This window comes from Aythya fuligula, chromosome 14, assembly GCF_009819795.1.
Source record: "Aythya fuligula isolate bAytFul2 chromosome 14, bAytFul2.pri, whole genome shotgun sequence".
NCBI classification, from domain to species: domain Eukaryota; kingdom Metazoa; phylum Chordata; class Aves; order Anseriformes; family Anatidae; genus Aythya; species Aythya fuligula.
In genome coordinates, this window is record NC_045572.1 from 6,974,559 (window position 1) to 6,987,615 (window position 13,057).

The window sequence follows — 13,057 nt, forward strand, 5'->3', positions numbered from 1 at the left end:
GAGGCAAGGGCCTGGCGCTGCACGTGGGGTGCCCAGTCCAGAGGGAAGAGCAGCGAGCTCCTGCTCCTGGTGAGGAATGAAGCAAGGCTCTCCGCAAGCAGCTACATGCACAAAGTTTTTGTGTCTGTCACCTTAGGTCTGGCCTTTTGGATCTCGTGGGATTTTATCATAGGGAATATTCCCTCATTGCCCACCTGCCTCGCCAGATTTATTGTACTAAAATCAGGAATTGACTTCCTAGAAGGGATGCAAATTGGCTCATCGTGTTATAAACAGTTAAGGGGGTTCAAAGTTGTCTTATGGAAAACCTCACTGAACCTCTTCTATTAAAGTACAGAGTCACAGGAAGTAAACAAAAATATTTGTTTTATAATAAGGGCACTGTATGTAAAAGTAAAGTGATGCAAATTAATATCTTCAAAACCAGTAATTGAAAAAACCTTTATGTAAAATCTGAACAGAAGTCACACTTATCTTGCTATAATTGCCTTGGACGAATTCATTTCACAATAAAACATCAAACTGTTGTATAATTGCACCCTAAATACCTCACTAAGTGGTAATACAGATATATAAAAGCAGAGTGAAATAGCAAACAGATTTTTATGCAGTGATTTTCTGTTTAAAAAGTTTGCAGAATAGTTTAGTACAACACAATTAGCATACTGTAATTACTGATTCGTTCAAGGTATGTCAACACCGTGAGGAATTTCTCTTCATCTGTGTTTGCTGGTAATCGTTTAACACTGCAGCATTGGACACAACACGGTTTTTAGTTATACATACATGTATATATATACTTAAAAAAAATAATAAGCCGTCCCTCTGGTCCTTTGAACTTTGGTTAGGATGTTTACAATATTTGAGCAGTTGACTTAAAAATAATGTCATCCTGTGCAGCCCCCCCGCCCGCCCACCCCCGTGGCATCTCTGTACCACTGTCGCTGCATAGATCTGCAAATATTTACATATAATTTCAGAATATATTATAAATAGCAGTATGGTACTTCTGGCTGAAGAAATCAAATTGCTCCTTAGGAACGAGGTGCGTGTGTGTCTATATATATTTATATATGATTTTTAATGGCATCCTAGTTTAGGTTCTGTCCCGTATCAAGTAAGAAACGAAGCATTTTTCAGTGAACTATTCTATAAACTAATTATATCGTCCTAACTTATCAGAAGGTACGTGGTTCTGAATTGGTAATTACCTTGAATTTTGGAAGAGGAGGACAAGTGAGAGCTTATATTACAGGGGCTAATTCTGTCTCCAGAGAAACCAGCGGAGTTAGTGCATGAAAATAGCTTCCAGGCAAGAGGAAGCCTCAGCCGGGGGGGCAGCGGGGGGACAAAGAGAGGTTTCTTCCTTCCTTCCCTCTCTCTTAACCTCGCAGTTGATATTTACTTTTCATTAAGAAAAACTTGCATCAAGGGTATTTACACATGAAAAGGTGTGGAAATGTTTGTTCATAGGCGTGAGTAATGAGGCTGAATTCATGAAAAGCATTACCCAGTCAGACCAGAGATCCAATGCAATTTAAATGCCTTTAATATTTAGAATCGATCACATCGTACCGAGCCTTCCTAATTGAGCCACGCTGGCTACTTTGCAAGCGCCGGGAGAGTCATCCTGATTAATTTGTGATCGTGTGAACCGCTCCTGTCTGTGTTTGCTGTGAGCTTTAGCAAGGTACGTTTAAGCAAGCCAAACTATGAATATGGAGGTAGGAAAACTGTAGTTAAAATAAATTCACCGGTCCCCAATGCATCGAAATCCCCACCTGAACATTTGTTACTTTTTTTTTTCCCCTTCCCTTCTCCCCTTTTTACTCTCGAGTGGAAATGATCAGAGGAGGAAAACCTTCCTCCAAGTCTGCCTTTTAAAGTGAGCTGAGCCAGCTGGGATGTTTGGGATCGTACAGCTGCAGGCGAACAAATGCAGTGTATGTTCCTCTGCAGATCTCTGTGCAGATACCCAATCTCCTTCCACTCGGGCTGTTTTCATTAGAAAAAGTAGAATATGGAGACTCCGGTATAAATGTTTACACACAGTCATAGAATTACATAACATGAAACATTGTACATAGTTGGAGGTGAGCATCTTTTTAGACTCTTAAACATTAGGAGTGCAAGTTGAATGTAATCATTGCTTCTTTAACACTGAAAATATTATGGATTTATTTTTTAAAAAAACTTAAAAATACTGCACCACTCCATAAACAATGCTTCCATTAAGTAGCTTGGAAAATTAGGCTTTATGTCAACATTTGTAAAAATTAGAATCTGATGTAGGTCCCCTACAATTTTAAAATAGGTTACTTATCTGGTTTAATTTTTGATGGCATGTAGGTATTATACTTCACATTCTTTGTATGGCAGCTGCTGACACTTGCATTGTCCATAGCCATTAATGATGATGAAGGGTCCTTCGTGGGTGGGTTCGTATTCATTATACGGTCCTTGGTCTGACATATTTGCCATATGTAGCCGTGTTTGGGATCGGAGTTGCCTGTGGTTTTGAATCATTGAGCACTGCCTAATTCTTCTTAATGTGGGAGGGCAGCATTTCCTGGAGATGAAGACTATAAAAATGATAAAAAAGAAAGAAAACAATAAAGCCATTGTCCCTGTAATTACCCTTTGAGTGAAGATGGCATTGTTTGGCTCCGGGAAAGGTTCTTCGGTGGTGACGACCATGCCTGCCGTGGTTGGAATTTCTTTGTCTCCCATATGGAAATTAGAGGAGCTTATTCTTTTTGTGTACTCGGTGGTGGGGACCGCGGAGGTCGGAGCCGCGGACGTAACCCCGGCCGATAAATTCCAGCAAAGCTGAAAGCCGTGCACGGCGTCCAGGATGTCCTCTCCCTGGGTGTGGTCGGGGCTGTGGCAGAGGATGGGGTGCTCCCAGCGGCCGCGGAAGCCGCTCAGCCAGGTGGCCAGGGCGCAGATCTTGGGGCTGCACTCCCACAGATTGCCCGAGAGGCCCACGGTGGTGAGGGACGGGAGCGAGCCGAGGATCTTGGAGTCCAGGGTGGTCAGCTTGTTGTTATCCATGAGCAGGGTCTTAAGGTTAGGCATAGTTTCAAAAACCGTGAGGTCGATGGCTTTGATCTCGTTTCCAGTCAAATCGAGCTTTTCTAAGGTGCCCCAGGTCCACTCCATCCCACACGTCAAGTTGCTAATTTTGTTCCACTGCAAGAAGAGCGTGTGCAGGCTGCTCAGCCGGAGGAAATGAGCAAAATTAATCTTTGTCAGCTGGTTGTGCTCTAGGTGAAGCTCCCTCAGCTTGATTAATCCTGCAAATCCATTGCGAGCCAAACTTCGCAAGCGGTTTGTGCTCAGATCCAGGAACTCGAGGCTACGGCAGTCCCAGAACAGGCGGACGGGGATCGTCCGCAGGGAGTTGGAGCGCAAATGCAAGGTCTGCAGCTTGCGGAGGCCGTAGAGCAGCTCGGGGTGCAGAGAGGACAACTGATTAAAAGAGAGGTCCAAATTCTGCAGGTTAAGCAGCTGGCTAAAAGTTGTGTTTGGCAAATGAAAGATTTTGTTGGAACTTAAGACTAATTCCTTAAGTTTATATAGTCCTTGAAAAGAATCTTCTCTGACTGTTGCAATTTGATTATGATCTAAGTGAAGCCAAGTAAGTTGACTGAAGCTTGCAAATTGATCCCTTTCAAGTTCAGTAATAAAATTGTGCCTCAGTGACAAACCTAGAGAGCCCTTTTCAGTGGTGTTTGGCACTGAGTGAAACCCCTGAGAGTCACAGTAAAAGAGCAGCTTCTCACAGCGACATTTTGGTGGACAAGCCATGCCCAAGGCAGGCAGCATTTTTAAAACCATACTCATTGCATATAGTGCTGCCAGCATACGAGCCCCTAATGGCCACTTGAAATGTAAGCCTGCAGAATATAATTTAGGAAAACAACAAGATAGGATATCCTTATCAGTATACTTTGAACATCACGGTGGAAGATTTCACTGCAGATAACATTTCCATGCATTTCCGAAAAGCTTACTCTAAATGCAAGAAACAACTTACTACTAAGCACAGCATACTCGGATATTACACTTAGGATGAGCCTTTAGCGCTATCACGGAGGATTACAGCGGCACGATCGGAAAACATTTCTTTCACAAGGTTCACTTCAGCAAAACGTGCGTTAGCACCTAGCTGCTGCTGTAACACACAGCCGATCATTCATTTAAAAGGTAGAGAGAAAGGCATACACTTACCCATTCTTTTGAGTACATTGGAGGTTGCATTCAGTCGTAGTTTTAGACTCAACGCAGTGAGTCTGTGAAAGGCTCTAATGTAAGATAGCCTTTGAATAATTTACTGCGTTTTAGGGTCCTTTGATATTAGTGCAAAATTGAATCCACGATGCTCTCTTGGAATATTCCTTTTGAAATCGCTGGCTTGATCTCCTCTGACAGGTCTGTAATTTTAAAATCGATGCTTAATACAAGTTTTCTTCCTCCGTGGCTGCTCAGCTGTTTAATTGAAGCTCACGTTTTCTTTTTCCGCAGCTGTGGGTTCCTTTAGTCCTAACTTGTTGATGGCAGATGGGTGGCTTATTGCTGAGAGAAGCTCCTGGAGTAGCATGAGTGCATTTACTGAAAAGCTTTTCAGGGAAGCGGTACAAGAATGGGTTTGCTTATGCGCTGCGACCACACAGGACTGTATATAGGCTGACGTCACCTGGTGACGTTCCTTTTGTTTGGGTTTTCCAGAAGCTTTGCTGTTTTAAAGCATTGTGCTGCATCCTGTGATCGCGTTAAAGACCACTGATGGAGGGGGAGAAAAATCAACTGTAGGAGTCCTTCGTCCCCGCGATGCGAGGCAGGGGAGAGCCTTGCACCACCCCGCTCCCCCCCGCACCCTCGCTCGATTCAGCCGGCGCTGGGAGCAGCGCAGAGCTGCGGCTGGGAGCGCCTCGCCGCTAGCTGCTGCCGGCTGCCTGTTAAACCTGGCTGCGGGAAAGCAACTTTTGGATGGCGAGTGCACACGGTGTGAATAGGGGATGCTGATTAGCACCGGCCTCTCGGGGAGGTGAGAGGGATCTGGCAGCCCGGAGCTCCGCAGAACAACAGCCTGCGTGCGACCGGGGTCCCTGCAAAAGTGGGAAAGGGGGAGAGAAAGAGCACTCCTCTAGGGGAAGCTGCCGTGTCGGGAAGTGCAGCACACGTCCCCGGAACAAAGGACGGGAGCTAATGTTTCAAATGATGGGAAATTTCTGGAAAAAAAGGAAAGCTGGCGGTAGAGCACAGGAAAGAACTTAATTGGAATCCAGCTTGACAGCACGCAGTTACAAAACTGGGAAATCTTTTCTCTTTTTTTTCCCCCTTTTATTCCCACAAGCCCTGACTCCTGGGCTCGCTTGTTGCTGGGCACTGGAGCGTAGGGGAGCGAGTTGGGAGCCTGGCATTCCCAGCTGGGGCTCGGAGCAGTTTGAGGGCTTCCTGGCAGTCCCCCTGCACCCCGGGAGCAGGGGCACGGTGCCTTAGCAGCTCGCGGGGTGGGCGCAGGAGCTGGCGGGCAGCGTGCGCGCTGTCGAGCCGAGATGCATTTGCAGAACCCGTGACCCTGCAAAGCTGGCGGCACGGCCCGGTTCCTGGCTGCTGGTCCCAAATTTCCCCGGTCCCTTTATCCCCAGCAAGCTCTCCTGCGGGACAGCTGGCACCGAGGGGTGTGTGAATAGACGGCGTCGGGGCTGTCTGGGGGTTTTAGGATTTGGGGGCGAGCAGCAGCCATTCGGAGAGGCTGCCCTGGCCTTGACTTGCTCTGGGTGAGCCGGGGGTGTCAGCTTCCTGCTGCCAGCGCCTCGGAGCAGCTCTCATCTTTTACTCTTGTCTTTTATTTTCACCTTGAGATGTAAAGCGACGGTGCGACGCGAGGCACTTGACGATGTTTGCTCTGTAGCAGCGAGGGATCATTTATGACCTCGGGACTGGGATGAGCTGAGAATAACAAACTGCCCGTGCTGACAGGGGGAGATGATGAATTGTCAGAGGAGGTCTTAGAAGAAAGCAGCCATTTACCTTTGTTATTAAACTTTGGCTCTTAATTTAAACTCAGACTTCTCGTTTTCTGCCTGCTTCTTCTCCCTTCTGTGTCCCACAGCACAACTAACCCACACTGCCTGCAGCACCTGCGTTCTGTGGCATTGTCCCTTCCAGAGCATGCCTGAGGAGGAAGCATTAGGTGAAGTGGAGGGATGGAGAAAGGTGAACTGCTTAAAAACAAGGGAAACCCCAAACAAAAAAACACCCCGGGAAAATAATTATCTTTAATGATAAATCAGCAAATGCTAGGTAAATGTACTGAATTGCACCGTCATGGTAACTATTCTCACATTTGCTGCAGACTGAAAGAAACACACACAAAGAAGTTGCACAAACCTATTCAAAGAGTTTCTCCGTGGTTAACATTCACTGTGCAAAAAATATGCAAACTGAAATCCAGCCTGAGCCGCCAGCTGTCTTGTGGGACTACTGCAGCAATGTACCTGTAGCTGTGCTTCTCACAGCGCTAAGCTGGTGCAAAACCCTGATTTGAAGCCTTGATTTGAATTTTAATAACGCCTAAATGCGATAACACGATATTTAAAATAACGTTCCAAGGGTGTAATTTAATAAAATGAAAAGAGCTCGGAGATCAAAGGTGGTTACTCTCCTGTGCCACTCTTCCCATTATTCCCAGGAGGCTGAGTTTAGGTAACTTTTGGAAGGGTTCTGCTTTTTTGCATTGCTGCCTGGTGGTAGGTTCCTCCCACGTGAAGATTGTGTAATCTGGCACGGAGTTAAGAGTTAGTGTTCAAACACGGTAAGTTGCTTCCTTTCTGAAGCTCTCAGTTCTTTGGCCCGTAACCAAACAAGGGCTATTTAGCACCTTGCCAGCAGGTTTCCTGTTTGGGAAACAGTTAACGCGAACTTTATGGGCGCTTTTCTCAGCAAAACATGTTTTTATGCACGCTTGTCGTGAAGTACCAGCTATTACCGAAAGCACGCATCTGAATCTTTTTTAAATCTGAAACTCTCTGCTGATATCCGCGTTGTGCCTTGGGAGCTGCCTGGGGTGTCAAGGTGCAATAGGCTGGGAAGAAACTCCAGCTGCCTGCAGAGTTCACACCGTTGCATTTCTTCGGAGACTGCAAACTCGCTTGCGTGCTGGGGAAAGCCACGTACGAGTGCCATCTGGAGCCTCCCGCCAGAACAGGCGCTTCGAGGTGACAACCAAAATCCTCACGTGTAACACCCAAGAGGGAAAATGGGGGAAAACCAGCTTGTTCTCGAGCATAAGCGTGCTCGGACCAAATGCCTCTCTCGGGGGCTTCTCCCTTGCCCTGCTCGCTGCGCAGCAGTGGAGCTGGTTTCCCTGCTAGATGCGCGCGCTCACAAAGTAGAGCTGCACCCCGAGGCCAGCAGTGTCATTTCGTTAGGCTGACATCTTGTGGAAGCCTTCCTAGCGTATTAAGGACAACAAATGAGCTAATTTGACTCGATGGAGATGTGGGCTGGGCGACCTCCTTGCGCTTTTGGCGTGGAGGAGATGCCGTGCAGCCCCCGTGTTTTAGGGAGCCCTGGTGGAGCTGCAGGAGACTCTGCATTCGTGTCCATAAGGAACCGGGACATGTTCCTGTCTCCTTGGCCGTCAGGTATCAGATAGGTGAACGCTGCTGGAATTCACGCATCATGCTTCGGTGCTTACCCTTCCTGGTCTTGAATCAGCACTGTTGCATCTGGAATTTGTTTGCAGCCCTGCTATGGGGGTAATGAAGGAGTACGGGCGGTCATCCTTCGTAGCCATGCAATTAGGCGAGGCGTCAAGGTGAAAATTAAGCATGTGACAAACGTGAATCAGAGCACTACATCTTAATGCCTTGCCACCAAGCCCTGCTTCAGCGGCCGCACGCTGATGTACAACTTCCCCTGCCTGCCCAGAGGAAGGTTTGCCAAGCGCACATTTGTCACTTGTTCAATCACAGCCATTAACCATGGTGCTGCCTGCTCTACCAACAGGGTAGAAGACAATTTGGAGATTACCTGAAGCAGAAATCCCTCTGTGAATGACCTTTTTTTAATTTGGGTAGAGCAGCATGAGGGATGGCTGCGGGGCAGGGGGCACCGGTCCTCAATAGCTCCCCGGTCTTAGGTGAAACTCTGAGATGAATAATGGAAGTTTTTGATATTTAGCTATAAAAACATGGCTGCATAACTGCGTCGTAGGACGTGCACTGCTGATCCTGGTCGCTTTAAGATAGCGTTCATTTGCTACCACTGCCGTGCTCTCCATTTTTACATTTGTGAATCAGTTGAGGTTGGATTTTAACGTTAGTAGCTGCAGGAAAAACTTGTTTCAGGTTTTGTTTCTGAGTCAGATGGCAGGCCTACAAAGGGAATGCTTTGTTGAGTTAGTGATTCCACTTTGCCTCCTTGTATACAAATCCCCTTTCTTTGCTTTAAGCAATTAAAAAAAAATAAATAGAGGGGATAGCTGCGTGAGCTGGAACAGCAAGGATGTGACAGGGAGTGCTTGTGTTGCTTCCCAAGCAGCCTAGCGATGGTGGTGGGAGAGCAAAAAATGACGGGGTGAGGGAAACGTGCGATTTTTAATGCCAGTTCTAGCCTTTTTTATGAAGATCTGATTTAAAAGAAAGTAAATTTGCCGCATGGCTAAGCTAGTTACCCGTTGTACTGGACAGCGCGGTGGTGTCATGATGCAAAATGAGTGGCGTGGTCAGCGTGACCCCATGAAACCCACTGAATCTGTCAGCTGCTGCCGGCACCGCTGCCTGCGGAGCTTGTGATCCCCTCAGAGATAGCAGCACGCCGTGCTGGATAGCCAACAGTCCCCAGCAATCCCAGCAGCAGCCTGAATATTCGGGGTTTGCCGTTGTCAGTCCTGATCCCGTGCGTAGAAGCTGCTTGCTGGGAGATGTTCCTCTCCGTGGCATCAGGGGGCTTCCGAGGAAGTTCAGGCTAGGAACAAGGGCCAAGTTTTTAATAGCAAGAGTAATTGGTTACTGGAACAAATTACCCAGAGGTGCTGAGCACTCACTTGGAGCCTTTAAAGCGTGATTTATTGCTGTAGAGCCCAGCTTAAGCGGGAATTGTTGAGCCGTAGGGTGGAACCCGGGGGTGAAATTCATGGGGCTTGGACAGGGTGATCAGCATGGCCAAGGAGGGTGCGTAACTCCTCCAGATGCTGTCGAGGGTCAGAGCAGCCAATGTCCTGGCTCCGCTCAGACTTTACGGGGAGCACGTGGCCCCACAGCTAGCGTGCTGTGTTTAATTTGATGCAAATAATACGTATATATTAAAAAAAAGCCAAGCAACTTTAGACTGGCACAACTTGACATCCTTGTCTTCAGGCCAGGGCCTCGCTTAGAATTGGTTTGGTGGTTTCGGGTGGGAATGACACAGGTCCCCTCTGTGCAGCTGCAGAGGGGTGTTTGGTGTTCATCCCGTGCTCCTGCCCCTGCCCCAGCCCTAGGGAAGGTGTGGGGTTAGCAGCTGACTCAGGAGGTGCTAAATTACTGTGGCTCAATTAGCGGGGTGGTTGGTGTCGCGACTGTCCCAAGTGCTCTTAATTCTTTCTGACGAGCTTCTGTGCTAAAATTTCTGAATGCCAACAGGATGGAAATAAAGCAGAGCTGCCTTGCTCAAATGTGCTGGGTTGGGATTATACAGCTATTTCTGTGTTAGTACATGGCGCGGCTTAATAGGAACAGATCAACGGCATGAAATTGGAGCTGCCTGGGCTCTAATGTATGCGTTGCACGCTTTTCAGGGCATTTTATGTAGGGCTGGCTGTGGTCAGGTCTCATGAACTGAACATCCATTAGTGGAAGCCATCTCCTGGTTTCCTTTCATCCGAAAGGGACCCAGACCTCGCGCGCCAAGGCTGCTCTGTGCTGTGAAGCCGGGGACGGCAAAGTGGAAGCGATCGGTGGATTCACATCAAAAGCGTGCTCCTGCCTCCCGTTCAGATGGTAATGCAGGGGCACCCGGGGAGAAGTAAAATGGCACTTTGTGGAGCAGCCGAATGTTTGGCTTTCTGTTTAATGGATGAGTATATATCTCGTCTCCAAAGGTGCGCCTGGAAAAAATGCCCAGGCGTACTGGGGTGGATGCTCAGGGTTCATTAAAATGGTTGTGCTGCAGGGCTGTTAGAGCATATGGAGCAGGAGCAATCACAGGTTTGTGATTCCTAGCAGGATGTCAGTTTGTTTGGTGACACTGGGCAGATTTCAGTCGTTTCAGGTGGCTTGGTGGCTGCAAGGAGCCTGCTGCCTGCCCCGGGGCGCGTTGGGTGCAGACGGACAGAGCCCAGCGCCGTCGGACGGCCGCCTTCAGTGCAGGCTGAACAAATCCCTCCCAGCCTCACTGGGCTTCGGGTTTTGTGTCTACCGGGCATGGGAACAGCATGCTGTTCAATAAAAAGCAGCATTAATTTTCACTTTATTTCAAGATTTCTGCTTTCATTTTTGAGTGTGAAGAATGGCCCAGCATCGGGTCTGCTGGAGCCTGTGGCATGGTTGGAACAAGCTCCTGGTTTTAATTTCAGCCAGCTTTCAGTTACCTTTTGTGATGAGAATCAAATTGCTTGATCAGGGAAGTGACAAAACTTCAAAAATTCATTAAACTATAATGACTTGACAACATCCCAATTTCCCCCTCTCGGTTTTTGTTTAATTTTTATTTCTGCTTCGTGTTTTAGATTCAAGGCTGCCTGTGCAAGGGCTTCAAACCAGCCTGGCATCTGCAGAACTGCTTATTGGCATGCCTTCACTTCAGTGCTGCAAATTGATTTATCTGTTTATTTCCCACCAGGACAATTATCCTGATCATGGCGTAGAAGTTCAGAAATTAGTTTGTGGTCACGTAAAATGTGCTGCATAAAACTCTCGTACCAGCCGTATTACATAGGAAAAAAAAAACAAAAAACAAACCTCCTTGTGACACTGTAAGGCCACCACTGTTGTGTCTGGCTCTCCCATTTTGGTACATACTAGGACATTTTTAGCCCACCATCTGCTTAGGGGCAGAGAAGCTGCCACTGCACCTTGTCCCCTTTCTGTCTTTTAACAACGGTGCTAATGTGAAACCTGCTGCACCGAGCCTCGGTGAGATCCAGCTCCCAGCGGGTGAGCCTGGATACTTATTTGATGTTGGATTTCATCCCTGACAAATGTCTTATAAGGATTTTACCTTAATATAATTGATTTCTGGCTTACAATTGGCTGCTCAAGAACAGCCTTCTGTGATAGTCAGGCCTGAAGCTGTGCAAGGGAGCTCCGTTGCATGGGCTGCACAGCCCCCGGGGCTGCTCATACCCTGCCTCATCTGCAGCATGGGCATATTTGGGTCCAACCCATTGAACTGGGAGATCTCAGCAGCCAAGGTGGGGAAAGACTGAGGGCTGAAGCAGGGAGAGCTGTTTGGGGCTTGAGATCCAGGGCAAACCGTGTGGTTGTTGACAGAGCTGTCGGAGAAATCTCAAACTTGCAGCTTAAATATGGGCTCTGGCTGCTGAGGAGCAAAAAGCAGTCTCAGTGTAAGAAATCATCCTTTTTTCCAGAAAGGGAGCTGATGAGTGCTAAAGATGCAGCCTTCTGTTGTCAGATGCTCTTGAGCTGCTGAAACCTGCCAGGAGGAATGGTGCTGGATCAGGGAGGCAGGGGCTCTGCTTCTGACCTGTGTAATCTCTTACATCAGTAAGGAAGCTGACGGTCTTGAAATGAATAATGCTGGTTTTATTTTGGGACCCTGAACACCTTTTTACATCTGCCTCTTGTTTTTCAGGCTGGACGTAAGGAAAGAAGCGATGCGCTGAACTCTGCGATCGATAAAATGACCAAAAAGACCAGAGACTTGCGTAGACAGGTAATTAGTGTGTGAAGTTAATACTCGTTGAAACGAATGGATGCGTTTCTGCATGTTTTCTCTCTTGGAAGTATTTCATCTGTTGATTTGCTTCCAACTGTAAAGGGCTTGCCTGCTTCTTGTGAATTAAGAAGTGAATTAAAAGCTAGAAACTTCCAGTACCTGGTTCATATGGCAGCGTGGGGTGGAGATGTAGCCCTGTTAACTGTGTGATAAAGGTATTGGAGTCTTTACCATCCTCATGGCAAAAGGGATAAAAAAATAAAAAAAATAATCATATTTTATGGCTTTTAAACATAATCAGTTACATTTTATAATTCTGTTGGTCTTGTAGAGCTTATTTTCATTGAGAACTGTAATGTAATGTCAGTTGTTTTCTCTGGTTTTTTATAGCAGCATATTCCCTTTTTCAAGTAAATGTGAACATGGATCAAGCTTATTCAAAAATATTTTTATTCTAGTAGAGAAAAATTAAAAGCTAAATCAGCATGTTACTTAATCAGCTGAGGGAAAGTGGCAAATTTGCTCAGGCAAAACCAATATGAGTTGCTAAATCAATATTTGTGGCCAAGCTGATGACTCGCACTTGTATAACTAATCCTTTTTTTTTTAAGGAGATTTAATTTAAATTGAAGCAAAAAGTGTATAGACAAGACTTAGACCAGAGAAAATCTTGGTCACACAAAGAAAGAAGGATCAACACCAGAAGTACTTAAGCTTTATATATTAATACAGTGAAAGGAAAATAGCAGTGGAACACTAGTGAAAAATTACTCATTCTTTCATTTTTATTTCAGCTCCGCAAAGCTGTTATGGACCATGTATCAGATTCTTTTCTGGAAACAAATGTTCCACTTCTAGTATTGATTGAAGCTGCCAAGAATGGGAACGAAAAAGAAGTTAAAGAATATGCCCAGGTTTTCCGTGAACATGCCAATAAATTGATTGAGGTAAGACGGTACGAATTAAAATTAAATTAGCACTCCTTAAATTAAGGCAAAACTGAGCAAAATACTATTTTCAATTCTGTTGAAACAACTAGTAAACACGTAAAAGAAAATAGTAGAATGTAAGTTTGATTTCTAGTTTTATTTTAATGGATTTAAATACAATTTAATATTAAAAAAAATGTAAGCTTGTTGCAGCTACTGCTACATAGCCCGTGTAATTT

The 13,057-nt window shown here is 46.2% G+C and overlaps 2 protein-coding genes across 2 annotated transcripts in view; one reads left to right on the plus strand and one right to left on the minus strand.

Annotated features, from left to right (window-relative positions):
- CTNNA1 (catenin alpha 1) overlaps positions 1-13,057 on the plus strand; it is a 112,056-nt gene that overhangs the window by 53,548 nt on the left and 45,451 nt on the right. The window contains exons 8-9 of the mRNA XM_032196655.1: positions 11,806-11,886; positions 12,684-12,836. Coding sequence (XP_032052546.1) covers positions 11,806-11,886; positions 12,684-12,836 — 234 coding nt within the window. The remainder of the gene's footprint in view (positions 1-11,805; positions 11,887-12,683; positions 12,837-13,057) is intronic.
- Positions 1,532-4,829, minus strand: LRRTM2 (leucine rich repeat transmembrane neuronal 2). The gene is made up of 2 exons (XM_032196656.1): positions 4,234-4,829; positions 1,532-3,899 (listed from the first exon to the last, which is right to left on the minus strand). Exons 1-2 carry the CDS (start codon positions 4,235-4,237, stop codon positions 2,353-2,355), a joined length of 1,551 nt encoding a protein of 516 aa, XP_032052547.1. The 5' UTR covers positions 4,238-4,829; the 3' UTR covers positions 1,532-2,352.